The 27,773-nt window shown below is 38.8% G+C and overlaps 1 protein-coding gene across 2 annotated transcripts; it reads left to right on the top strand.

The window, feature by feature from the left end:
• Positions 1-25,827, top strand: GOLGA3 (golgin A3). 2 transcript variants are annotated; one of them, XM_074606842.1, is made up of 24 exons: positions 1-209; positions 2,072-2,430; positions 5,853-6,134; positions 6,706-6,818; positions 7,147-7,838; positions 9,114-9,225; positions 9,848-10,154; positions 10,779-10,981; positions 11,361-11,498; positions 12,478-12,639; positions 13,440-13,808; positions 14,987-15,064; positions 15,998-16,261; positions 16,773-16,867; positions 17,529-17,745; positions 18,449-18,592; positions 19,245-19,442; positions 20,001-20,117; positions 20,618-20,757; positions 21,547-21,679; positions 21,907-22,029; positions 22,453-22,617; positions 23,606-23,769; positions 24,754-25,827. In XM_074606842.1, the coding sequence occupies exons 2-24, from the start codon at positions 2,298-2,300 to the stop codon at positions 24,959-24,961; spliced, it is 4,557 nt and encodes a 1,518-aa protein (XP_074462943.1). In that variant the 5' UTR covers positions 1-209; positions 2,072-2,297; the 3' UTR covers positions 24,962-25,827. The 2 variants fall into 2 exon arrangements, with proteins under 2 accessions (XP_074462943.1, XP_074462944.1); XM_074606843.1 differs by having other exon boundaries at positions 22-209; positions 5,853-6,011.
• The last annotated feature ends 1,946 nt before the right edge of the window (positions 25,828-27,773 follow it).

Here is a 27,773-nt window from a genome sequence, read left to right as displayed (position 1 = left end):
GGGGCCCGGCCGTGCGGGGGCGGCACGGCTGCGGCGCGGAAGATCCGCGCCGGGCCCGGCCCGGCCCTCAGAGGCGCCCGGCCGGCGGGGGAGGGAGAACCGTGTTGCACCGCCGCGCCCTGCCCTCCCCTCCCCTCCCCTTCCCGGCGGAGGCAGCGCCACGTCTCGGGCAGGAGCCGGACGCCGGGCGGGCGGCCCGCCCGTCCCAGGTCTGCGGGGGTCTCGCCGGGAAGCGGGGCGCGGGGGCGGCCGGGCGCGGCTGTAGGCCGGGGGGATTGCGCTGAGGGCTGCCGTCCCTCCCGCGGCCTTCCGGGGTGCCGGGAACCCCCGGCCCAGCCCGGCCCGGCTCGGCTCCGCGGGCTGCGGCCCCGGGCCGCCGGGTGCCTCCGCCGGCGCCTCAGAGAGGTGTCCGGGACCCCTCGGGTCTGTCTCCCCGGCGGTACCTCCGGTCTGCGACCGGGCTCCGCTGCCCTCTTGGTTGTTGGTGTTTTGAGCAAAGTCCGTTGTTTTTGTACAGCTCCTTTCCCTGCGAGGTTATTGCTGAGTTGCCGTGGCGTGTGTGCGTCTGTGTGTGGGGGGTGTGTGTGTCTGCCTGTGCTCAACACAGAGATAAAAAAGGGCTTTGAAGCCAAAATACTCTAATATTTGAGAATGGGTTGTACAGGAGAAAACCATTTGTCATGACCCTGATTAGTAAAAGGTGTTTTATGACAAGGATAACAAATCATCCGATGTTGGATGGATTTTGCCGCGGTGTAAGCAGTCTAAATTGTTCTTGCCTTTTGTCTGTAATTATTCTTTGTGGCCTGTAGTGTAGTATCTATTTGCTGCACAGCGGCTGTTCTTCCAGAAGTTTTATTGTAAGCTTTGTTATACAGAAAAGCTTTTAAAATCAATATCAAATCACAGCGAAGGTATTAATCTTTCTGTTTGGTGGAGGTTTCTCTTTTAGAAATGCTCCAGGTTTCTGTCTCCTTCCCGGCTCCCCTACATAAGGGTCACCTACATAATTGTCAGTCCTGCGTGTCCTGGGCCATTAGCAGCTTCAGTAAGGTTTTGGAGAGGAGTGGTGGTGTTGCTGGGTGACCAGGGCAGTTTGATACAGCAGCAGTTACACAAGTACTCTTGAGATATGGAAGGAACGTTGCTCAAAATGTTTGCGTTCATGTAAAAATGCGATTAAAATACTCGTGGCTTGACATTTTCCCCACAGCTCCCCCCTTTTTTCTTAACCGGTGGTCGTTTCTTTAGTAAATAGGAACCATAACATTTCATAAGCTGAATTCAGCTATCGGTAGCTGTTTGACCAAGATTTAGATGTTTGAAGTGACTGCGTACAACAGCTTCTGTCAGATTGTATTAGTTGGCTGGGTCTATACCCAAAGGTAGGATCTGAATGCCTGGAGAATCATTTGCAAATTCCATAAACTGTGTTTGGAAATCCTCCTCCTTACTCGCCATAGGAGAAGGCAGTGTTGAACTGCAGCCCAGGCCACGTTCTGACTGCCAACACATACTGTCATCAGTAGTTCAGGCTCTGTACAGTGATACATACTTGTTGCTCTGCAGAGAAGTAAACAGTAATGATGTAATTTAATTAAAAAAAATAATATCTGAATTCCATGCCGCATTCTAACTAAAGTTATTGAAACTTAAATGGGAGTAGGTCCTTCAAACAAAATGTATGGTATGAAAGTCCAGACTGTAATTTACAGAGCAAAATGCTCCTCTGAATACTGGCTCGCTCATTAAAGCAGAGGCCGAAGAGGCATTTCCATTAAAAGGGACCATGATCTTAAATCCGTTTTCTTGATGAATATTATCTTGTTCCATCATTATGCTGGTGTATCAATGCCACTAAAAAGTGATAACAAAAAAGCTGTTAAATAAATCACTTCTTATTCACAACAGCGGGATACATGATTGTGTTTCATTGTCTCTCCAATTATCCCATGTCCTGGTTCTGTGTGTTGAAGTTGGACTGCTGGCTTCTGTGGACACTACTTGCTTTTTAACTCATGTTTTCAAAGCTGTAAGAAATGTTTGAAAACTTACTACGCTTTGTTTCTAGAGGATGCATCTCCTTGGTGATTACAACTTTGACGGCGAGCTGTTTTCATGATCTCCTGGAATTACTGGCTGCCTGCTGCACACCAACAGCTGGAAAGCTCAGAACTGTGCTCCCGGGTAACATATTGATGCTGCTGTTGCTGATGGAGAGAAACAGGACTTGGTAGTTCACTTGACAGCAAATTATTCAGAAGAAAAACTTTCCAGGGATCTGGATCACTTTTACCATGGACTCCTCATCTGTCCAGCAGGATGTTCACTTGGAGAACAGAAACAGTAATGGGGCCCCTAGCAGCTCTGAAGAACTTCTGGATTGTAAAGCCAAGTCAGATTTGCCAGTTACAGCAGATGAAATTAACAGTAAGTTACTTCATATGCACCAAATCATTTCCTTGCCTTACCCAGGCTTCTGTACAATGCTTACTTTGATGTTCAGGTGATGCTGAAGTACTTTTTTTCCTTGAGATCAGGAATTTTTTGTACAGCAGTTTTAGGCAAGTTTGGTGAAGGCTATGGCTCTGTGTATGGGAAAACTGTCTTTTGTTTTAAAACTTATTCTTTCAAAACAAAACCAAACTCTTAAGTACTACCCGCTATCAGTTGAGTATGTGCTGCTCAGGGTGTTACTCTGTATTCTGACTATGTTTCCATGAGTATATACCTGAAATTCACTAGAACTAATAGTTCTGAAAGGATTGTTGTGGAGTAAGCTCATGACTGGAGTACTTTATTCTGGCAAAAGCAGTTTTCCTGATAAATCAAATAGGCAAAAATCAAAATGTACTCAAAACGTCTCTCTAAACTTCCATTAATGGAAGAGAGATGCTGGCATCTACTCCCCAAATTATCTCAAAATAACTTTTATATGTAGACAAGCTCTATAATAAAATAATTTTGCAGCTGTTTACAAGAAACTTAAGAGAGCGCTGATCTGAGTAGATTGGAGAATGAAACTTAGGTTGTGAGGGACCTCTATGGGTCATCTAGTCCAACCTCATGCACAGAGCAGACCTAGATCAGGCTGCTCAGGGCCTTCTCCTCTTGAATTCTGAAAATCTCCAGAGAGGGAGGTTCAACAGCTTCTCTACCCATTCCAATATTTAACTGCTTTCTTTGTGAAAATCTTTTCCTTGTATTGAGTTGAAATCTCCGTGTTTCCGCTACAGGTATCTAAGCATATGTTGGTACATAAGGATATGGTGGTAGATGGGTGGAGTGGGTGTATATGTTGCGACTGCGTAGATACACAAAAGTATACAGGTTCCTTACGTAAAAGGAGGTGATCATGTGATGAAGTTGTTAGCCTTCCACCCTCCTCTCATACCGCAGATTTGTCATCCTGACATGAGCAAGAGAGTGGAGTCCTGAGACTTTATTTGCTTTTCTGACGCTGCCCGTTAGCAGACTGGTAGAGTGTAGTTATATGATGATTCATTGACCTTTTATGAAGCTGGAGATCACACGTTCCTGTCTTCTGCTGTGCTGGACATTGTCCAAACAATTGAATTGTGGCTTACAAATAGGTGCTATGTCTTTCTACTGTTTTCAATCTAATTGCATCTCTCCCTCCCCTGCTCTAAAAAGACCGCAGTTGTATTGACACTACTGCAATTAAATTACCTTAATTCAAGGCAGCGTTTAGATTCTGAGTGTCTCATGGCTTCAGGAAGTTGCCAGGAAACCATTCCTCCAGAATTTTGCTTCAGCGTCGCTTTTGTGTATGTATACCACTCACAGTTGTGAAGATAAAAATGTAAATAAAGTATAAACTTGATTCAGTAATAGATGCAGTTTCTGAAAGATGGGCAGAAATAATATTTCTGAATGTGTGAGGTATCTTCTTATTTTCTTGTGGCTATTCTTAGCATTAACTTCTCTTTTAAATGTAGTTTTGACAGTCTTTTTGTTTTAAAATGCTCTAAACTCTGACTTAGGTTGGTTAGTCATTAAAAAAACATTCCTGTCCTCTGTCCTTCTTTGCATCCTTGTTGCACCCATCCCTTCCATCGTGCCTGCAAGTGTTTTTTGTGACCACATGGTAAACTAAATCAGAAATCCTATTCAGGCTAAAATGGCCTGAAAATCTCTGCGTGACAGATAAGATACTGGGAAGTGTTTCATTCAAATCTTAGAGAGCTGTTAGGTTTTGGCAACCTGAGGCTGAAAACTTTTTATTGTCACTCATATTCAGTTTCCTCATTTAGTTTCCTCTGAGCTGGTTCACTGTACAAACATCTGTGCTGGCTTAAGGGAGGATGTGCCGCAGAGGTGGGAACAAATGGTTAGGGGTGGAAATTTATCTTTTCTTCTTTGAATTACTCTGAAGTGAAATTTGACTGCACTTAAAAGGAAACCTTCTGCTTTCTTCAATAACAAAAGGGAAAACAATTAAAAAGTCCTATCTTCCTACCTATAACTTTTTCCCATGTGGCTTATTTAGTTTCAGGATGCACTTTAATGTTCACCACATACATGAATGATAATAGCTTTATTTTTGAATTCCTTTGCTTTCAGATGTTTGTAGTGATTCATTATATGGGGGGGCGGGGGGGAGGTTTAATAGCAATATGTTAATGGACAGGTATAAGTCAATAATTAAAGTTTTATTGAATCATTGTAATCAGTTTCCTGGCTGCAGAATATTTCTGTGTATAAATCTTAGAAACACTTAATTTTGGGAGGATCTGTTTCTCAGTTCTGGTTGGTTGGTTTGTTTTTTTCTTTCCCCCTGCATCATCTTTGAGCAGACTTTAAAAAAAACAAACGCTAAGTCTTTAGCTCTAAGAGGAGGAAAAAATAGAAAGAGGAAACTTGGTTTTTCCAGTTGCAAATACTTTGTGATCATGAATGTTTATTTTTTTCATAAAGATGTTTGAAAATATTTATGAAATCTTCCATATTATCCCAATGAATTCCAGTTACTCCAATGATACATGGTGTGGGAATGAACACAAAGATGGTGGCTATTTCAGTACCCCGCTCTTTTGAGAGCTATAATAATGCATTTAAAGTTGGATACATAGTTTTGTTGCAACAGCAGTTTCATAAAGGTAGTTCCCAACTGAGCGAAGTAGAAATGTGTGAGAAATCCAAAATATAAACCTGTGAAGTGTTTGAACTGGTTTTGAAGATGCATTTTCCTGATGGAAAAGAAAAATCCATTATTAGTAAGTGGGGATGAGATTGGTATTAAAATGGTTGTTAAGTTTCCTTTTAATTAGTAGGTTTGTTATATTGATACATGTGAGCTGTGCTACTGTACTTTTGATGAAGACATCCTATTTGAAAAAAATTTAAACTCAGTTTAAAATTGAGAAACTCTGCTTGGCCCAGGCTGGAAGTGTGATTGTGGATGCTTTCTTCCCAGTGCCCAACAGCATACCAAATAGCTGAATCATTCAGCACAGGCCTGCAGTTTCTGAGTCTTATTTGTAGTAGGTTGCCACTCAGTGTGACACAGATCACGTTGCTTACATTTGGTGTTTTGTGCTTCTAAACCAAACAAGGCTTAAAAACCCATGTGAAGTCTTGGAGATATGTTATGATCGCTTTTGAGGTCCTGCTTGAAGGCACTGTAGTAAAGCAAATTAAAGGTACTTATTCTGGTCTTTTTAAGTGAAGAATCAAAATTTCTTTATAAAATTCTTTCTGCCAGTTGCTGTCATTAGCAATTTCTGTATTCTTACAGTCTAAAGGCAATAGTGGTAGCATCGTATTTGGGTGGAGGTGTAAAGATAAATGGGGTGGCTTGCAGTGTAGCTCACAGAAACTTTCTTTTCCAGCAACCAGTATTGACATCAATGAAGTGCCAAATGAAGAGGGAAGTCTGGAGATAAACAGCAAGGTGGACACCTGCCAGAATGGGCCAGAGTCACTCTTCCCCCACTCTCCTGTATCTTTTGACCCCACCAGCAGTGCGCAGGGTCAAGAGTCGTCCCCAGGTGTGACTGGTTTCCATGACAGCCTAAGGAAGTCTCAGGGAACTAGTGCTGAGGGCATAGTTCTTAGGAAAGAAGCTTTGCAGTCTCTCAAACTAAGTCTTCCCATGCAAGAAACTGAATTGTGTAAGCATCTGTTTACGGTGGTGCCCCTGCTTTCTCTTGCTGCATAAAGCTTTTTACTCTGAGCCTGGCTCTAGAATCCTATAACATCATTTAAGCTTGGACTAAACTTCATTTTTGCAGTAAGCTTTTACTTTGATCTACAATTAATTTTCTTTCAGTAAGCCACCCTCTGCTGCAGCTAAAGCACGTGCCTTACCGTTTAAAAATTGTTCTTGCGCTGGAGAGGAATTTATGCTTTCTGGGGCTGAAGCTATTCTAATCTTCTTGATTATTAGGAGTAACAGGTGACTTCTTTGTGAAGCGTTGTTCTTGCTGCATAATCTCTTGTATGTACCTGGAGAAACCACAGCATTTGCAAACTGAACAATGGAAATATGCAGTCTTTATCAGTGCTTACACCAAGGATACATTAGAACAGGGTATTCTGAGGTGCATGCCAATGGGCTTTCCTTGCATTCCTTGCTTAAGCATGAAGCATGTTGCTGATGGTAGAAGGGGCTTTTTCCTTTTGCATCAGATTTGCCTGTGTTGGAGTTTCCTCTTTGACTGTAGAGACACCTTTCACTTACAGGCTCAGTAGAGTCTTCACTCCCATTGGAGAAAGAAGAACAAATCAGACTTCAAGCAAGAAGACGGCTAGAAGAACAGCTCAAGCAATACAGAGTGAAGAGACATCAAGAAAGAGTGAGTACCACACATCAGATCTTCTACACTCAGTGTGTTGTTGATAAATTTGAAAACTTTATCCTTTCTGTGCTCTAAATTACTGTTTTCTCTACTTTGAACATTCAGTTGTTTTCTCAAATGTGAAGAAGCATTTTCTTTTTTCTTCTGGACATGCAAAATTTGGTTCTCTGTTACAGTTTACCTTGTTCATGAAATTATGCATATATTTAAATATTAACATAAAAGTTTAGAGCTTTACATATAAAGTTCTACAGCAAAATAAATCTTTGATGCTAGTTCAAATGTAACATTCTGGAATTTATTGTTGACTCTTTGCTTCTTTTAGTCTAACCAGTCTACATCCAAAAACCGGCCCTCCAGCACCCTAGATCCTGAGCTGATGTTAAATCCAGAAATCTTGCCAAGAGCTAGCACTGTAGCAATGACAAAAGAATACTCCTTTATGCGGACCAGTGTGCCCCGGGGGCCAAAACTGGGTAGCTTGGGACTTCCAGCATCCTCAAAAGAGAGAAGAAGTTCAAAATCTAAGCCCAGTAAGATCCGGTCCTTGTCTGACTACAGAACTGAAGATTCAGGCTCTAGAAATGCTCCTGGGAATTTTGTGGCTACTGATCTATCTGGTGGGACTCTGAAGCAAAGCAGAAGTGGTCCAACATCGGTTGTTTCTGAGATTAGTCTGCCCTCTGACATGGATGATCGAATAGAGAATTCCTCCTTGGCAGGAGATAGCATTTCAGAGATTGATGGGAGTGAAGTGGGAATGAGGCTGGATGGAAATGAGAGCGACAGCTCTACCTACAGCAGCGTGTCAGGAAAAGGGCTGTATAACAGTTCACAGAATGCAGAAGGCAACCACGGTATTCCATATACAATAAACGGTCAGAAGATACATCCTGATGCAATGGGGCAGTTTCCTTCCATCAGTGAGGTGCTACAGGCTGCGGCAGTGGAGCATCAAGCCCAAGAGCAAGAAGTTAATGGGGAAGTACGGAGCAGGAGAGACAGTATTTCAAGCAGGTAAAAAAGGTCATCGTACAGTGAGGCCATTATTAGGCATTATACTTTCTTGGAATAGGTAGGCTATTACTCTTACCTGCTGCTAATTCAGTTTTAACTTGCATTCACTGTGATCAGATCTGTTGTTAACTTACAGATTCTAAAAGAAACTGCAAGGTCACTTCACTGGAGTACCTGTTTACTAAGTGCATCTTTAAAGAAAGATATTTTTGCCACTGATTGTGTTTTAAATGTTCTGCTAGCAGTTGCTTCTGTTGTATTTACTTGGGAAGCAGGTGTTTGTTCACTGAATCACTGATGTGGCATTGGTCTTTAAAGTCTGAAAGCGTAGCTGTAACTGACTCAGATCAGGAAAAGGACGATAATAAACATCACTATGGCACATACCTTTCAGACTTCAAATGGTTATGAAACGCCAAGAGTTTTGTCCTAGATACACTTATCCTCTTCAGCCCTTCAGAATGAGATTTACTTAGTCTCACAACCATATGTGTATATGGTGGGTATAACTGTGATTCAGCAAGTTAGTGGATGACTGCTGAAGTCCCTAACAATGCAGTTGTGGTTTTTATCGGTTGTTTTATATATGCATGTTTTATACAAGCTAATTGAAAATACCTTTTTTGTTTTATCTTCGTTGGAATAAAGTGTAGTACCCTGAGATGTTAAGGTAAATCAGTTGTCAGCAATTATTCCAGCTTAGACTTAATTCTTACAGTAATGAGAGAGAGGAGAACATCTTGCCCTTTTTCTCTAGACTTCTTGGCATCAGGGAATGCCATCTTGACATCAGGGAAGGAGCATAAGGAATCCCTTATAGCAAATACCTGGTTTTCCTTCTTTTGCAGAAGCTGTTGGTATTTCTCAGGCACATTAAAGCAGACAGTTGCGGACAACAGTTGTGGAGGTTTTGTGCTCCCATTATGTCTGTTTGTCTGCTTATAAAGGGATATTGCAGATACAGAATATAATTGTCAGCCATGGCGCTTCAGTAAAATAACAAATATATGGGTGCCACACTAGATTCTAGTTGCTGCAAATACAGGAAACTAACATATAAAACCTTCACGTGAATATAATTTCTTTATCTCTTTGGATGGTAACAAAGGTTGTTTCACTGTGTTCTGGATCCATCATAAATCCAGAAAAAATGTCCTAAATTCTAGGTCACACGTAGAGTCTTGAGTACCTCTTAATTTCAGCTTCACTTTTCTTCAACTAGCTGAGTGTTGTATTCTAACCCTTTAACTGTGTATGTGATGTCTCTGTCTCCAGTGTTTCTATGGAAAGCTCTATCGCAGGAACTCATGACGAAATGTTGCAGGTTCTGAAGGAGAAGATGAGACTTGAAGGGCAACTAGAAGCACTCTCACTAGAAGCTAATCAGGTAGAAAATGAATTTGAATTCCTGTATTTGGCAAATCATATTAATATGTTAATTTTCAAGAGGCTTCTACTCATTACTTGTGGGAATTGTGTTTTGTAAAAACATTGTTGAATAAGGTTATACATTAGGAAACTAACATATAAAACTTTACAAGGTACTTTACAAGGATGCCCAAGAGGATAAATATAAAGTTAGTAAAGTCTTGAAAGGGTTTTTTAAAAAAAATGTGCTTTTTTTAAAAGAGGGAAGTCAAGTTAAGAGAGATGATATATCCAGAGTAATGCTAGTGATGTCTATATAGCTGTATTTTCTCTTTGTATTGATGGATGGTATGACACTTACAATAGAAAGTGTTCTTCCTGAAGTGTGGAAACATGTCTTATTAAATATCCTAACATGGTTACTGACATATAATACTACACGTGTCTTGTCTGTACTCTCCTCTGTATTTTCTTTGACTATTTGAAATACCTGCTAGGTGAGATGTCACTTTAAAAAATAATTTTTTACAAGCAAGTGTAAAAAAGGCTTTGCCTTAGCAAAGGCATTTTGCTCGGCATCTTCTTTAGTCAGCCATTAATATATTTTCTCTTAAAACTTCCGTATGATTTTTGGGACACAGGCTCTCAAAGAGAAGACTGAACTACAAGCCCAACTTGCAGCTTTGAACATGAAGCTTCAGGCGCAGGTGGAGCACAGCCAAAACAGCCAGCAGAAGCAGGAATCTCTGAGCTCAGAAGTGGCCACATTAAAGCAGTCTTGCTGGGATCTGGAACGAGCCATGGCTGACCTGCAAAATACTTTGGAAGCAAAGAATGCTAGTTTGGCTTCTTCAAATAATGATTTGCAGTTAGCAGAGGAGCAGTACCAAAGACTCCTGCTGAAGGTTGAAGATATGCAAAAAAATGTTCTCACCAGAGACAGCACAGGTGGGGTGATGTAAATGTCAATCTTTAAAATTTGTTATTCTGTAAGTCATTTTATTTCAACATAATTCTGAAGTCCTGGAGCAAGAAGGAATTTTAATTTGTGTTTTATTGATGTCATACTAATAAAATGGTTTGACTTTTAAGATCATTGGGTTTTATTTGTTGTCACAAAAGTGCTGCAATTTGCAATCTCCACTGACAGCCTGGAGAGGGAAGCATAAATATTTAGTCTAGTAACTGTTTGAGAGTGGACTAATGGTTTTTAGAAAATTGTACAAATATTGGTTTGTAATGATGACTCTACGCGTCAGGCTACCTGCTTCCTGATTTTTAATTAGTTCATATTTTCTGCCACTTAAGGAACTTTGAATGCTTTAAGAAGTGATTAATTTATTTTAATTTTGTCCTGCTTATGACCTGGTACTTTGGATTCTAGTGCTTCCCCTGGCTTTTGCAGGAAAAGCCAATCTTCATGTAATTGGACATAGATGTTTTTGTTCAAAAAGAAAGGAAGAAGAAAAAAAAGAAAAAAAACTAGAATATAGCAGTAATCCTTGAAAATGCGTGCATAAAAATAGAACAATGGAGTGCGCTGGTCCAAGTTCTTTATTTTTCTTTTTCTAGTTCATGATCTGCGACAGCAGTTGGCTTCCTTACAGAACCAGCTTCAGAAGGTGCAACTGGAACGGACCACACTGACCAATAAGCTAAAGGCATCTGAGACAGAAATCACATCGCTCCAAAATGTGCGGCAGTGGTACCAGCAGCAGCTTGTGCTAGCACAGGAGGCCCGTGTCAGGCTGCAGAGTGAGATGGCCAATATACAGGTATTATGCTTTACTTGCATATGGAAGGACTGAGAATATGTGCCTTTTTTATGTTAGTTTTATCCAGAGGATGTTGTTCATGGGCTTGGACAAGGGAGCCAGTCTCACTTGGGTAATCTTCAGGTGGAGAGCAGACAGGGATGGTGTTTTGTTTTTCATCATGAGGTGTTAATTCACATTAAGGCTGAGGCATAAATTTAACCAAAGCACTTGCTTTTTGTGGATGAAGATCAGTAGTGCCATGAAAGTCATAGTTGAGATAAGGCACAGGTAGATCCAATGTGATCCCTCCCCCCCCCCCCAAAAAAACTTTTAAATTTGTTGGCCAAATTATGACTGTTGGTATTAATTGGTGATTTTTTTTTTTTCCTTCCTTTAGGCTGGGCAAATGACCCAAGCAGGTATGTTGGAACATCTCAAACTAGAGAATGTGGCACTGTCTCAGCAGCTGACTGAAACCCAGCACAGATCCATTAAAGAAAAGGAACGTATTGCAGCACAGCTCCAAAATATTGAGGTACAGTTGTGGGTGGTCTTCATGAATTACGTTCTGACTAGTTTTTGTATTTAGGTTTTGCAAACTCAGGGATATTCTTGCAAAGTAACACTGAATTGTTATGAATTGATTCAAATGCTGCGTTATAAAAACATAAAGTATTTCAGAGCAAATAAATTTGCATGACATTATGAACAGTAAGAGGGAGCAAGGCCGTATGTTTCCTGTTCCAAGGTGATACTTGCATTTTCAGCTCTGGTGTTTGTTTTTAGTTTAATTTTAAAGATGGATGTAAATGTTCTGCTTTGCCCGTTCAGAAACGTTTTAAAGAGAAAACAGTTGAACTGTTTTCTCTTTAGTTGAACTAAGTTAGCAAAGTGCTTCTTAAATGTGTGAAATTGCTCAGTACTGAGGTTTGTCCTTCCTGCCCTCCAGTAAGAAAAGATGAGTAAGATCTGAAGTGCAGTACGCTCACTTTCAAAGTACTTAAAACCTTAAATCCCACTGAATTTCAGTGATGTTCCTGCTTCTAAGTCTCAAAGGGCAGTAAAGCAGCAGGTTAGTAGCAGCACTCGATCTCCGGTGTTACTAATAGCAGTCGTCTAAATGACAGGAATTGCTATTTCACAGAGTAGCTACAGCATCCAAGGAATCTCTTGTTTCAGAATTTTCCAAACAGCTTAATTTTAATAAAGATTCATTTTATTTACATCTTGTTTCATCAGTTTAAAAAGGACATGGTGTTATTTAAGAGGAATTCAGATTATCACAAGTATATGACATTCGCTGTTATTCTAAGGTCTCTTACGTATATGAATGGGTGACTTCAGTAAAGAAACACAGCTGTCTAAAGGCAGACATCAGAATTCTTTTTGCTTGTGTCTTTTCTCTAGAAACTTCCTTGATAATTTACCTTTTTCTTTTTTTTTTTTTTCTCTTTTTCCCACCTTTTCTCTTCCACATAAATTCTAAAAGTTGATTCCTTGCTTTTTCTGTGCAGGCTGACATGTTAGATCAAGAAGCTGCCTTCATGCAAATCCAGGAGGCTAAAACCATGGTGGAAGAAGACTTGCAGAGAAAGCTAGAGGAGTTTGAGGATGAGAAAGAACAGCTTCAGAAAATGGCTGATTCTGCAGCAACATTGGAGCAAGAATTGGAACAGGTAGACTGTTGTTAGGCAAACTTCCAAGAGTTTCAAGGGAAATACTTATTTGGCTGAAAAGGCAATAGAAAATAGATACTGAGCTCTAAACTTTTTTTTTTTTTTTTAAAATCTGAAACATTACTGTGAAAAAGTCCGTACCAAAGTCACTCTGTCCCATGTGAAAAGGCTCCCTCTTTTTCAGCCGTCTTAGTAACAGTACTTTTTTGAAATTTCAGAACTACCGTCTTATAGATGTTGGGTTTTCTTAGTGAATTCAGTTTGTGATTATTCTAAGTATAGGCAGGAAGCATAGATCCACATTCAAAGTTGTTAGACACTCAGAATACCATTATATACAACCTCAGTGTAATAAATCTGCACTTCTCTATGGAGTCCTGCTATAACCTTGTAACATTACGAAAGCAGCATGTCAAGGGCTGGAATGAGATGAAGTATGTGATATCTCAGTATTATATTCCATGTAATTACATGGCATTATCATTAATAACACTGAATACACCTTATATTTCTACTGTGTACACATTTTTCAAATAAAAATTTAGAATACTGTGAATCTTACTTCAGAATATTTTAGGTTTGTCATTCTGGTCATTGCTTAGCCTGTAAGATTACAGATGCTGCAGAATGCAATTAATAGAGCAAACAGAAGTGGCCTAGGAAAGTTAAAAAATATTTTCACCTTCTGCTCTTTTCTCCTATAAGCTGAAATATTAGTTAAAACATTTTATTTTTATTGGAGTGCATTTGCAAAGATAACATTTGTTTTGTATGACTTTTACTCTTAAAACACTTCTTAGGTCAAGTTGACTTTGCATCAGCGAGATCTGCAGCTTGAATCTTTACAGCAAGAGCACCTAGACTTAATGAAGCAATTCACTCTGACCCAAGAGACATTGCACACCAAAGAGCAGTCCCTGAATGACCTGCAAACACAGTATGATGAACTGAAGGCCAGATTAGAAGAGTTCCAAAGTGATGCTACTTCTAAAGATGACATGATCCAGTATTTGCAGAATGAGAAGATTGTCTTGGAAGTAGCTCTGCAGGCAGCAAAAGCAAGCAAAGAGCAACTTGACCAAGGAGCAATGCGCCTTGGAGAAGATACAGAAGTAGCATCAGAAATCTTGGAACAACTCAGGCAAGAAATGGCTGTCAAGACAAGCCAGGTAATGAATCCCTGAAAGTATCATATTTAAAATAGCTGTTGCAGGGAAGTATTGCCACAGGCACATGATAGAGTCAGTTACATGAGAGGAGATTGGTACACGTGAGTTTGTGTACATCTGTAGTTGCGAGATTCAGCTAGTGGGAATATTTTAATCAATTCTCTTATCTTTCCCTATTGGTAGACTATTAGACTATCTTTACATCCTGTTACGTCATTGATGAGCTTACAGTTTAATATCCCTCGGTATTTATGCATTTGCGTGGTATGGGATGGGAAGCTGAGGTTACTTGATCTTGTTCTATCTGTTTCCAAGAGCCACCATCTTTCTAAAATCTACCAGTTTTAAAAAGTAATAATTTTGAGTACACATCACATTTTTGGAAGTAATTTTTTAGTGTGCTCCTTTTTTGTGGCACTGTGGGCCAAACATCTTCCTTATGCAGTAATTTGGTCGTGTTTAATTGCGCCTTTTCTCTTGAAACAATATACCAGGGTTTGCTTTTGTGTATTGCTATATACCAACTGAGGCTTTTTTCTAGTCACTGAACTATTTTACAAGAACAAGCCTAATGCACATCCTTATTCTCTTTGTGGCTGTTTCAAATTATGGTGACTCTTCCATTCACACCGTAGTTTGATAGTCATGTTTGCCTCTGTATCTTTCAGAGCATCCAAGCTCTGTAGCAAGAGCTTTCTTACTTAATCCTGGTAATGATGAGTTCCTGGTAATCTTTTGAAGGTAATAATGGACTTGATAGTATTGCCAACAGAAGTATTGAAGAACTATGGAAATATATTTAACATAAAGATTGTTTGTTTCCTTCAAAGAACCAGCTGGTTTCTTCATTTGATCCTCATGTATGTGTGAATGGGTGCTATCCAGATAAAACATATACACTAATGATGCATACTAAAACCTTAATGGCAGAATAAGGGGACTTCATGCATTCCTGAGGGCTGACAAGACTCACTGGGTGGTGACCTGTGTGAATGTATTTCTGTATAGAATGTTGTGTTATCTAACAGTGCCATTGAGATGCCTACTCAGAAACAGGATCCTCATTACATTAGGCATTTGGTACCACCATAGCAGAAGATACTGTCACTGCTTGAAATAATGTAGAATAGGACATTTGTCATGTAAAGCAATGTGTTTGCTTTTCTTTCCTCTGGCAGGTAGAAAATCTGCAACAAGAAAATGCTAGCCTTAAAAAACAGGTTCAAAAATTGAAGGAACAGTACCTGCAGCAGAAGGTAAGGAAAAGCAAGCTATTTCAAAGAAATAAAACCAAGGAATATACTTTTTTTCACAGTGAAGGCATGTACATCTTAGGGGTTTCTGAGGACACTTGAATCAATTTTCTGTGTGAAAGAACTTTGTGACATAATTATATAGTTTTTGTATTTCATACAGTTGAATTTTTATCTGCAACTAAAGTAAAAGCAGATCCACCAACCAATTCATGCTTTCATTGGACTTCAGGGAGTTTGCCAAATGATCCACCATATAAAATCTCTCTCGTTTGTTGATGCTAGGTTTGCTTTTGCAAAAGCACTTATGAAAATCTTCAAGTGTCCTCATTTTCCTGTTTTGAAAAATGATAGTTGCTTCAGTAATTAGGGTGAAAATAAGTACTTTATTGCAGATTTTATTCTGAATTTACAGTTTTGAGACAGTAATTTGACATTGATATGTCATCAGTGTCCTATGTTACTGCTTAATTGCTGACTAAGCTAATGTGAAAGGTTGTTTTAACTTGTTAGGTTTCAGTTTGGGAAGGCTCTTCAAACTGTCAGTCACAGTTAAGCCCTCTTCTCATGGCAAAAGTTATTAATTATGCACATGGGATGGTTAATTTTTTACAATTAGTGTAGTTTAAAAAAAGGGCATGTAATTAGTGCAGTTCCATAAAGAATGTGAAGAAGAGTATCTTGTACTGCTGTAAACACTCTTACTCAGAGGTTTTTTATGAACTGATGATACATAGTGGTATTTGATATCTGAGCTGACATAAAAATCTTTGAACCAGAGTAAATATGTTACAAAAGATGGTGCTGGTTTGTGTTCTTTGACACCCTCCCCCCAAACTAAAAGAATATCAGTAAGTACTTTGTAGTAAATTACTCTTAAATTTGTCAAGCTGTAACAAGAGGTGATGTTGTCCTCCTGAAACCCTTGTGTCCAAGGTGATGGTGGAAGCTTATCGAAGAGATGCAAGTTCCAAGGACCAGCTGATTAGCGAACTGAAAGCTACAAAGAAGCGGCTGGACTCAGAAGTGAAAGAGTTAAAACGAGAGCTACTGAAAATTCAAGTTGAAAAACAGTCACTTGAATCTGAACACTCAAAACTACAGAAGGAAGTATCTCAGGTTCGCCAGCAGATGGTGGATATAGAAAATCATCTTCAGTCAGTGCAGAAAGAACGAGACGATATGGAAACACGTCTACAGGTATGGAAGGTATTAAGCTTTGGACTTTGAGAGTGTTACATCCAGGATACATTGCTATTTCTTTTTACTTTGGAAATAAACAGAATGACCACCTGCAAGTTAAGGTTCTTGGTTACGTGTTTAATATTGTCTACACCTTTGAGCGTATACCTACCAAAATTCTGTAAATACATGACTGCTTATTAACATTTCATGTAAGTAAGTGGGGAGAACCACGCTACAGGAGTGGTGGAGGTGTGATGTGGAAGCAGTTTCTTTGGTCCCAAAGTGAACTCTGAGAGCAAAGACCAAAATAGAACTCTCTTCATACGTGTTATGGTGGTGGCCACAGAGGGAAGAATTAAAGAAGAAAAAAAAGGGAAAGAGAGGGGAGATGGAGACCCTTGGAACACTTCATATTTATAGATGGAAGTAATTTTGAAAATTCATGCTTATTCTTTTATAATCAAATATACAGCAAACATGCTTTTGTTCTTACTCTCATGTGTGTTTTTCTTTCCTTCCTCTTAAGTCTTTGCAGTTCGATAAGGAACAAATGGCATCTCTTGCTGAGGCAAATCAGGCATTAAAACAACAAGTAGAACAAATGCAAGAAGAAGCAAAAAAGTAAGTCCGTTCTTTTAGCACAGACAAAAGAACTAGAGCATTTGTTTTTCATATTCACCTTTTTAGCAATCGCTGTTTTCCTGTTCCCTGGTCTTTCCTTTGGGAAATTTTAAATAGTCAGAGCCATAGGTTAACATCCATGGCAGAGTGTTCGTTGCATGCTACACAGGAGTTGCACTGATTCACTTATGCATTTAACCAACAGTATATGCCATACCACATGCATATTCAAGCTAATCTTAATTACCATTCACTCGATTTTAGCCCTGACTGGCTTGAATGTTGGCATTAATGAGAACCACTTTTTTTCTCTTCCACTGGTGATCACAGGGTTTTTATGATACCTGACATAGCCACCAAGGATCTCAGATTAGATTAGATTGTTACTCTAAATTTTGTGTTATTTTTAGAGAGAGTAGTATGTATCCCTTCATATTGGAGTTTTAATAATTCTGACAAAGACCTCTTAATTATCATAAGTATTATCTTAGAATGTACCTCACCAACCTGATGGCCTTCTCTGATGAGATGGGTGATTCTGGGACAAGGAGAGAAAAGTGGATGTTGTTTTTTGTTGGAACATGTTAAAAATTAATCTTTTAGTACTGTTTCCAGGCAGTTCTTGTTTTTACCTGATGTTTTGTTTTTCCTTTCACTCCAGGGCCATCACTGAGCAGAAACAGAAAATGAAGCGTCTAGGGTCAGATCTGACGAGTGCTCAGAAAGAGATGAAAGCAAAACATAAAGCCTATGAGAATGCAGTTGGCATTCTTAGTCGTCGGCTACAGGAATCTCTTGCTGCAAAGGAATCTGCTGAAGGAGAGCTGAGCAAACTAAAAGCACAAATCACTGATAGTGGAAACAACCAGATTGCTCAAGTATGCAGATGCCTTTTAACATTTTTGGTACAAAGATACAGCTATCTTGTTATTAAATTTAGGTCTTGAAATATTATTTTACATTGAAGTGATGAAAATATTAGGAATATAAAGCTAGATAAGAACATAGTATCAGTGTTCTGAGCACTGAGAATTTCCTTAACTACATTTGAAAGAGGTGATATGGCAGGCGTTAGTTTGGTTGTTTTTTTGTTTTTGTTTTTTTTAAATTTTACTTGTCTTTCAAATTACCAATTGTAATCCAACCTCAAGAGGATGATGAGCCTTAGTGCTAAATTTACTGATGAATTTTTATTGTTGGTTTGGGGTTTTTTTGTTTTTGTTTTTTGAAAGGCTTGGCATCTGAAGATTTTTCCAATATTCTAACTCTCACTGCTTTTTTTCCTCATTGAGAGCTAAAAGTTCTTCAGTGTAGCCATAACTTACTCATATATGTTATGCCTGTGATAAGAAAATTCATTTATTGGGGGAAGCTCCAATTTCTTAGACCAATGGAGCAAGATGTCAAATACACTAACAGCAGTAGCTGGATGCAAGAGTGAAAAGCTCTGAGCAAGACCTTTACATTAAGCACTAGCATCTCATTTAATATTTGCTAGAGAAGTAGACTTTTTAACAAAACCAAAGTTACTTCTGTAGATGGGTGATATATTAATCATGCTTGTGATTCCTTTGTCTTTAGGAAAGGATTCAAGCTCTGGAGACAGAATTGCAAGCTGTTAGCAGCAGTAAGTTAATGCTGGAAAAAGAGTTGCAGGAGGTGATTTCACTTACCAGCCAGGAGCTTGAAGAATACAGAGAGAAAGTGCTGGAACTTGAGGATGAGGTGATTGCTTGAATTTGCACAGTAGGTGGGAAGGTGACAGTAAAAAGTACCTGAGAGGCAGGGGAGAAATTTTAGTACCATAATTTTATTCCAACAGTGCAGGAAATCAGAATCTAACAGTGTTTCTTAGGAAACACTGTGTCAGTGAGACTTGCTAATTTTGCTGCCCTGTGCTGGTTCTTCATGGTTTCATGAATCATTGTTGTACAGGGGAAGAGATGATGAGAGAGAAAAGTAGTTCCTGTATTAGATACCAGCTGTGTCTGGTCATGAGACGGTGAGGATGTATGAATCACTATATTTTAAAACTATTTGGAGATGTGGACGCTGAGTGATTCTGAGGGCAGGGTGGTGGTGTTCAGTTGTAGAGTTGCATAAAAAATAATATGTATCTACTACTCTTGATCTGCACATGAACGGTGCTCCTGGATTCTGCTTTCTAGCAAGCATTTTAGTCTTCCAAAAGGAAAAAATACCTAACTGAGCTTATTTTGAAGTGTTCATTTTAAAAAGAAAAGGAAAAAAAAAAAAAAAGAAATCCCACTCTGGGAAAGCAAGATGTTTAATGAGTTTAGCTCACAACTTTTTTGTGGTAGTAATCTGGAATTGTTTGGCTTTGTTTGCTTGACTTGTTTTTTTTCTTTGGCTATAGCTTCAGGAATCTAGAGGCTTCAGGAAGAAGATAAAACGTTTAGAAGAAATTAATAAGAAGTTGGCCCTTGAACTGGAGCATGAACGAGGAAAACTTACAGGTCTTAGTCAGTCCAACGCTGCTTTACGGGAGCACAACAACATCCTAGAAACAGCATTGGCAAAAAGAGAGGCAGACTTGGTACAACTGAATCTACAGGTATTTGACCTTTTGATATGATGCCTTAAGAAAGGCAATAGCTCATTTTTCTGATAACAGGATGAAGACATCTTCACTTGTGTGATAGAAAGTTGGTGCATTTTCTCTGGGTCTGAGTCTCCTGTGTGTTGTGTAACAGCAGTAATACAGGGGGCTAAACAAGAGATCAGAAATGAGACTTTGCACTCAACAGAGCTGTTTCTTTCGGAAAAAAACCAGATCACACTAAAATATTTGCAATAGTGGAAGTGTGGCTTTCTTAAGTTGTTTGGAACGTACCAACTGTGTTACATATGGATTCATTGAGATGAATGATTTTTATGCCAATAGTAATACATTTGTGGGGTGTAAGCAAATGGGAATATAGGCAATGAGCTACCATTTAACCATAGCTACTTTTAAGGTTGAAGGGTAACATGGGGAAGGAGTTATCAGTGAACAGCGGAGAGAAGTTTTGCAGTCCCTGCATAGGCTTGTGTTTATATTTCCTCCACTGGCATTTCTGGTCTTCCAGTGAGCCCACACAAAACACGTGTTTGTTTTTGTGATTTGATACAGGTTCAGGCAGTCCTAAAGCGGAAAGAGGAAGAGGATCAGCAAATGCAACAACTTATTCAAGCTTTACGGGATTCCTTAGAGAAAGAAAAGTCAAAAGTTAGAGAGCTTAAGAAGCAGGTAAAGGCTCATCTTTCATTTTATTTACTTAAAAGGTGATTTAAATGTAAAGTATTGGAAAAGTAGCTTGAAACAAAATCTCTGCTTTATAATAGACTGCTTCCTGCAGGATCTCTGTCATGATGGCCAGTGGCTGAAAGATGAGTTGATGTCTTTTCTGTTGTGCCCTGTGTTTAGCATACTCATTGACTACCAGGAAAGTTCTATTCTGACTTGTAACGCATGAGACATATCCTGAAGTGATGATACTTCATCCAAAAAATTCACAATGAAAAAGCAGTCTAGCAAACATGCTTCTTCCACTGTATATAGTTATTAACGCTTTTAGCATTAATAAGGATAACACCACCAATAATAAGTTTTGTAGACAAAAAGAGAAGTGTTAACAGCTGTCCAGCTTCCTTCTTGATTTGTTTTGTACCCCTTCAGTCTAGCTTCCTTTATGATGCACCTACAGTGATAAAACAAAAAAAAAAGCTTCTTTTTTTTTTTTCTTTTAGGAAGCAGCGGCCAAAGCAGATGCAGCACACAACCGCCGTCACTACAGAGCTGCTGTGCTTGAGCTCAGTGAAATCAAGAAAGAGCTACATGCCAAAGAACTTCTTGTCCAAGCCCTTCAGGCTGAAGTAGACAAACTGCAGTAAGTAAATGTCTGAGTTCTTAAACCAAAGTAAATAAAACAAATTCTCTGTCAGAGACATACATTAATGAATTCTTGGTTTTGCCACTCTGGAGTGGATTATGTTGAAATGTACCCCAGCTGAGTATGACCGCAAGATGGAAATTTGGACTCTAGGCGAATACTTGCATTTTTTTTATCTGTTCATAATTCAGTTAGACCTGAAGTGCATGATGTATTTTTACAGTTTCAGCACAGATTTCTACTCCTTAATGTTACTAGTAAGGATTAACACTCATATATATCCTGTTATTCTTCCCTCTTTCACATCTCTGAGAAACTACACACAGGATAAATTCCATTGTTGAATATATTCCATAATACATTCAAATTCAATTTGTTTTTTTGTACAGAAGGTATTTTCTTGCATTATAAGAAACTATCAGACCTACACGAGAATGGATCTAATGTTAATTTTATTCCTCTTAAAACAAACGCAGAATTGCTGACAGATTTTTTGTTTTACTGTGTAATCTGTTGTTTGTAACTGGACTATACCAGTGCTCAAAGATATATATTTTTTTTTATTATTTTTTTTTAATATTTAATAACATGTATCGGTCTCATATAAAATCTTTTTTGTTATATAACTCTTGTTGTGAATGTGTGGGCAAAGCCTTCAGTCAAAGCTATAACTAAGCAGGTTCCATGGACTGTCATGTCACTTATGGTTACGTAGCTAACCCAATGAAGTACTTGTTTCAGAGGACAGATTGAATAACTGCTGTGTCTGTTAATCCTGCTGTGCAGGGTGGAGGATGAAAAACATTCCCAGGAGGTATCACAGTTCCAGCAAGAGCTGGCAGAAGCCAGGTCTCAGCTCCAACTTCTGCAGAAAAAGCTGGATGACAAGCTTAGTGAACAGCCTGTAGTAAGCCAAGAGGTAAAAACTGCACTTTTACTGTGTTTATCCTTAGTTATGATACATTGTATGACTTCATTTGTCTTTAATTCAGCATTTTTTAATGAAGTTTTGCTAGGTTTTCTTAGAACCAGGAAGGGCTCATGAGACATAGGTAATAATATATCTCAGATTTTGTGGTTGATTGCACATACAGAGAACGCCAAATCAAATACTTTTTTTCGACTTTTTTTTTTTTTTTCTGGTAGGTGGAAGACCTCAAGTGGGAAGTAGAACAAAAAGAAAGAGAAATTGAAACGCTTAAGCAGCAGCTGGATATGAGCGAACAGCGCAGCCACAAGGAGTTAGAAGGGATACAAGTTGTCTTGCAGGTATTTAATCTAGCTGGTGGAGATTCTGATGGATAACTGTTATTGCTGTAGGTGGATAATTAAAACAATATTTTTATTGTTTAAAAGCATACTTATACTCTTCTGATATTTTTGCTCCAAATTTTAATTCATAAAAGCTTATTCACTATGTGTTTTGCAGTGTCTTTACTTCTCTGTTTCACTTTGACTGTGCTGTTAGCTTTGTATTTCCTTGACCTTACACCATTAAAATAGGCTACTGACATTTTTTTTTAATCTAATTTCTGATTTTCTGTCAGGGCAAATTGGTTTCAAATAGCAGTGTTACGTGTTTCTTTTTCAAGTTTCCCCTGGAAACTGAAAAAAAATGTCAAAAACATTAGTTGATGGTAATTTTTATACCGTTTCCCCGTATCACGTTGATTCTCTTCTTTTCCCATTTAGAATATAAAGACTGAGCTGGAAGTGGCGAGGGAAGACCTGTCGGTGACTCAGAAGGATAAGTTTATGCTCCAGGCTAAAGTGACTGAACTGAAGAACAGCATGAAGTCGCTGCTGCAGCAGAACCAGCAGCTGAAATTGGACCTGAAGCATGGCAAAATGAAGAAGGTATTTAAATAGGAAGAATGCATGTTGTAGGGTACTGAAAAATACTCTGCTAAAGTACCAGAACATACTCTGCTGCAGGAAACCTGGTGAAAACTCCGAACTGAAATGCCTGCCTGTGATAGAGACCTACTGATGTTCTGATACTTAAATGATAAATACAGGACAATATGCAGGCAAATGTAACTGCACTGATCTTGACTTCACACCTTTTACTTCAGAAATCTGTGTGTTTAGCATATTATCCTACATTTACATTTTGACTTATAACAATAAAGCAAAAAAGGTAGCACTTAAATAATGAATCATGGGCAAGTATGGAGTTGATGCCTTCTTATAGTTAATACCTTCCTAATGTTCATGTGTCTTTCCTCTCCATACTGTCTAGTCTTTAATTTTTCCACAATTTCAAACGGTGGTTTCTTTGAGTTTTCTGATTTGCTACTGCCACACAGAAAATGCAGTAATAGTAGATCTCTTGCTCTTTCTCTCCCTGAAGTGATATTCTCACTTAGTGAGACAGAATTTTGTGTGGAAGCCTGCATTTCATTCTTTTAGACATTGGTCCTGATACCTTATGCTTCAGGTTCCAGAATTTCCGAAAGGATTTCTTTGATTGTACTTATTTTATTTTTTTTTTCTGAATTGTTCTTTTAACTATACTGAAAGAATGTTATTAGAATTTGTGGTGAAGGTCCAAGTCATTTGCTTTAAATCCTTCCTGTTTTATTTCTTTAGTAGGATGAGTTCTTGATTATGTCCTTCTAGATGCTGTTTATTTATGAGCGTGGCTAGCAGATGACATTAGGTTAGGAACGTTTGCTTGTGACCCATGAGACCTAACATGAATGTGCCTCTGTTTCCTGCTCTATAATGCAGATATGTACCAGTGTGTGATGTGAGACTCTTTCTATGTGGTAAAAATGACATTGAGGAAATAACTTAATTGTATTTCTGGCTCTTTTTTTTTTTTTTTTTTTCCTTTAACCAGAGGAAGGAACTGAAAGGAGAAAATAACTCTTCAAATCCTGTGACTCCAGTCAAGATTCCTGATTGTCCAGTGCCTGCTGCCTTGCTGGAAGAACTGTTGAAACCATCGACAGCTGTGAGCAAGGAGCCTTTAAAAAATCTGAACAGCTGTCTCCGGCAATTAAAGTATGACCTGTTATTTTAAACCATATTAAATAATCTTAAAAATGTTTCCAAGAAAGCAGCTGCCAGCCTAAGGAAAAAAAGACTTCCAAAATGAATTTTTTTCCTCTTACTGGGACTATATTTAGGACAGCAGGATGATTCTGTCATTGTAAATGCTTGCTTAATATGGTAGTGAAATAAGGAAAGAAGCCTTTACCATAAACTAGACAAAATGTCCATCCTAAATCATACACAGGATTTAGCTACTTCTGGTTGTTCTTGCTGGTGGAAAAGCTGGTGTTTCTCTCCCTTCACAGCATCAGAAAGGCTGCTTGTGATAGGAGCCCAGTCCATGTGTTAATAAGAACCCTTTACAGAGGAAGTTCATTCTGCCAAAAATATGTGCCAGCCTTACATGGTTGCACCTGAGATTCTGAGCAGGAAAGCTACAACTTCAGGGAGACAGGGAGTTCAGGTTATTAGGAGAACTGAGCTGCTATTATCACCTCAGTCGATGTTTGAGGGGAGTGAGCCTGTGATAATGTCCTGTGATCTGGTACTAGCAGACTAATCGCTTTGCTAAGTTGGTGTCTGACTAAAATCATAATGTGTTTATCTACTTATCTTTCTGCGCTGCTTTCCTTACCTCTACTTCCCATGTTGTCTTTTGTACCTGCAAGAGTACCATGTTCGTCAGGTTGCAGTCACTTAAGTGCCTTTACTGAGGAAATAGTGCGGCATCATCCCTGGCAACGAGTATGTGCAGCAAAAGGAGCTGCTCCATTGTTGGCCCTTATTTTTTGAATTAAGCGTATTATATTTGTTTTGCTCTTAAATTTAAGACAGATACTTCCTGTAGGCATCCTTCTTTTGTATACAGCTATAGCTTAGATAGTCTTGGAGAAGGTATCAATAATCAGAAAAGTAATTTTCTGATCTTGCATTTAGCAGATAGCTTTTTCTGCTTGTTAATTTTGGCTTTTTTGTTCTCAATATTTTCAAAAGGCAAGAAATGGACAGCCTTCAGCGTCAGATGGAGGAACACACCATTACAGTACATGAATCAATGTCTTCGTGGACTCAGATTGAGGGGCAGCTAATGGACCTTACCTCTACCAGTCCTGCAACTCCATCAGACCAGCGGGAGATTCCTACTGCAGATGAAAAGGAACAGAATTGTAGTGTTAGTGACAAGGAAGCTTTGACACTATAACCTCCTTATCAGTTGTCTTTCTTCCTATTGCTTTAAGTATGTAAACAAATCTTTATCAAAATTATTTATTTATTTCATTTTTAAAAATGGTGTTCAGAGTTGTGCTTTTGCCTGTAGAAGCAAAGGGCACGGACTTGAGAAACTGGTGTAATATTAAATGCAGAATGTGCTATTTCAAGGGTTTGTTTGAAACCTTACCATAATAATTCTGTCATGTTGGGGACTGCCAAGTGGTAAATATGGCTTATTTTGGGGTTTAGTAAGAGATTCAGATGAAGGTTTAAAATGGAGTCAAGAAGAGCATCTGTTTCCAAGCCTGTATTTGTTCAATCTGGGTGAGTTTGTGAAGGAATGTCTGTTAATTATGTAACATCAGGGTTTTGGTGTGTTGTTGGGGTTTTTTTTATCTGGGGGGAAGAAGGGGTGTGTGTTGTTTTCCCCTATCTTGGGTTGTATCTAAATCACAGGGCAAAATAAGTTCTGTTCACGTTCAGCCATTAGCAGTGGTTGAGAACTGGATGTTCCGAGCATCCTCTCTCCTCCCTCCTATAATCTCATACTCTTGAAATTCAGATTACAGATGCCTGTATTTAAAGGAAAAAAATTTCATTTGAAGCCATTTCTAGTTACAAAGATGACTTCTGACCTATAGCAAAAGAAACAAGACTGTAAAGACAAGCACTGCAGACCAGCATGTGTCTTTGGCAGATTTGCCTGGGATGTTTTCTGAAGTGTTGCAGTTTTTCTCTTGCAGTTGCAGGCCAGTAGGGAGCTTTGCTTCACTGCACAAACACTTCTTGGCACCTTTTTAGTTCAACTTTTGAAGTAGACACCCTTGAAAAAGGTATGCGTGTAATATATATATATAAAAAAGAAAAAAATCATAATTTTCTGACTTTGAATATCTGTTTTAATATGCTTATATACTGTAAGTTAAGGCTGACACGAGGGTTTTTTGTTACTGTCATTGTTTTAATGTTACATTTAAGTTTGCTGGTTTTTGACATACTGTACAAATGGCTTAGGGAAATTAGCCCCCAAAGCCAGAGCTTTTAGAAATGTAATTATTTTTACTTTAAAAGACAAGATTATAATGCCTATAAAATTATTATTTTTATTAGCTTTATCTTCTCCCATACACTTCCCCTACTTTTTGCACCCTCTATCGCAAGGTGTCCACCGTGATGGGAGATGTTGGTACTGTGGCAGCCCCTCTGCAGAGCACCTTGACTAGATTATTATTAAAGCAGCCCATGTCAGATTCCTTCCCCTTTGGTCCCGTTGCTCCTTGTGGCTCGTAGTGCAGTGATGAGCCTGCCCTTTCCTCATTCAGAAATTCAGCGTGGAGGTGCTGCTTTGCCTAATGTGCAAAGGGCTAAAGCAGAAATAAAAATATTAGATAGGTTACTTTCAAGATTTAGTGACAACTCATGTACTAATGTGTTTTTGTCTTTAAAACGTAAAGAGAACAGGTCAATTATATCTGCTTTAGGTTGGCATTTAAAAAGCAAAAAAATAATAAGTACAAGTAGATTAAGTGGCTGGGGGGAAAAAAAAGGTCTAGTTCATGTGTTTTTCCAAAGAGACTGTTGCTGCTTTTGGATGGGTTTGGTTGGTTGGAGGAGAAAATAATTGCAGTTTGCTTAGCAGTAAGACAAAAAACAAGCAAACAAACACCACAAACTCACCCATATTTATCCGAAGTCTGCTTTCTTATAACTACCAATTCAAGCTCTAGTCCAGTTAAACACTTGGCACCTAAAGTCTGTACTAACTGATTTCGTGCCCCCCCAGTTACTGGATTTTAACTTATATTTTATTGGGATCAAAGTCGAGGTTTTGAAAGTGGTGAAGGAAGAAATGCATTAGCGTGGCATTAGGTGCCCATCATACAGAATTACCAAACAAGTCAAAAGTCAGAAGCTTTACAGACTAGCTTAGACATGTTAATGTCTGCATACTGCTGTAGTCTGCTATGCCAAGTATATGGTACTGATTATCTCGCTGCTGTCATGTTCTTGAAGTTGCCTGTATATTAAGTTCGAAGAAGAAATAAATACACAGTATTGTTTAAAGAACAAAATTAAAACTACGTAATGAATAATATATTCAGTATAAAAAAGTTATCACACGTTCAGGATTTTAAATAAAAAAAAACCACACACTTTTGCAGCATTAATGTTGCTATTCATTCTGGTAAATACATTGCCTACAGTTAAGAATCCATTATGTTTTAATCTCTTAAATTTGGCAGCAGTTGTATGATTAAAGGTTTTACCTGGCATCTAAGAAGCCAGACTTGTTAGAAACCTTCGTAGTTCTTCAGAACGTCTGCTCTCCTTTTTGTATCAATAATATACTGCGTTCTGTTTTCAGTGCAGTGCTGCATTTTCTCACTAGCTCCTTCTAAAGACATCTGAGCTTCTACAGTCGAGTAGCCTTAGATGCATGTGTTTCCTTTTAAAGATCGGGGAGCTGTTGTGAAGTGCTCAGATTAGATTTCTGCATTGACCCACCTGTCTCTCCCTGAAAGCACCTCGACACTAGGTATTTCATTTTATATTCACCATGTGGGGTTTTTTTCTATAAGCAGAAGCACCATGCCATTTCCTTAAATGAAGGACAGACAATGAGACTCCAGGGTCTAAACCTGGTGAGGTACTAAGTCAGTTAAGTTGCGGAAGTCACCAGGAAGCCTTCTAGAAGGAGCATGCAGCATGCGATAAAAGCAAGGTCTTGTCTTTGAAGCTCATCAGCTATGTTTCTTAATTATCTAGAGAAATAGTTGCTGTTTTATTAAAAAGCCTCACCC

The sequence above is a fragment of the Larus michahellis genome, chromosome 13 (assembly GCF_964199755.1).
Source record: "Larus michahellis chromosome 13, bLarMic1.1, whole genome shotgun sequence".
Classification (NCBI taxonomy): Eukaryota; Metazoa; Chordata; class Aves; order Charadriiformes; family Laridae; genus Larus; species Larus michahellis.
This window is presented reverse-complemented; position numbering and strand designations above follow the sequence as displayed.

Bases quoted from the DNA above. Each gene is read 5' to 3' on its own strand.
- GOLGA3 (XM_074606842.1), top strand. From the start codon at position 2,298: ATGGACTCCTCATCTGTCCAGCAGGATGTTCACTTGGAGAACAGAAAC. The intron at 9,226-9,847 runs GTAGAAAATGAA...TTTGGGACACAG, and splicing joins TCTCACTAGAAGCTAATCAG to GCTCTCAAAGAGAAGACTGA. The intron at 12,640-13,439 runs GTAGACTGTTGT...AACACTTCTTAG, and splicing joins TGGAGCAAGAATTGGAACAG to GTCAAGTTGACTTTGCATCA.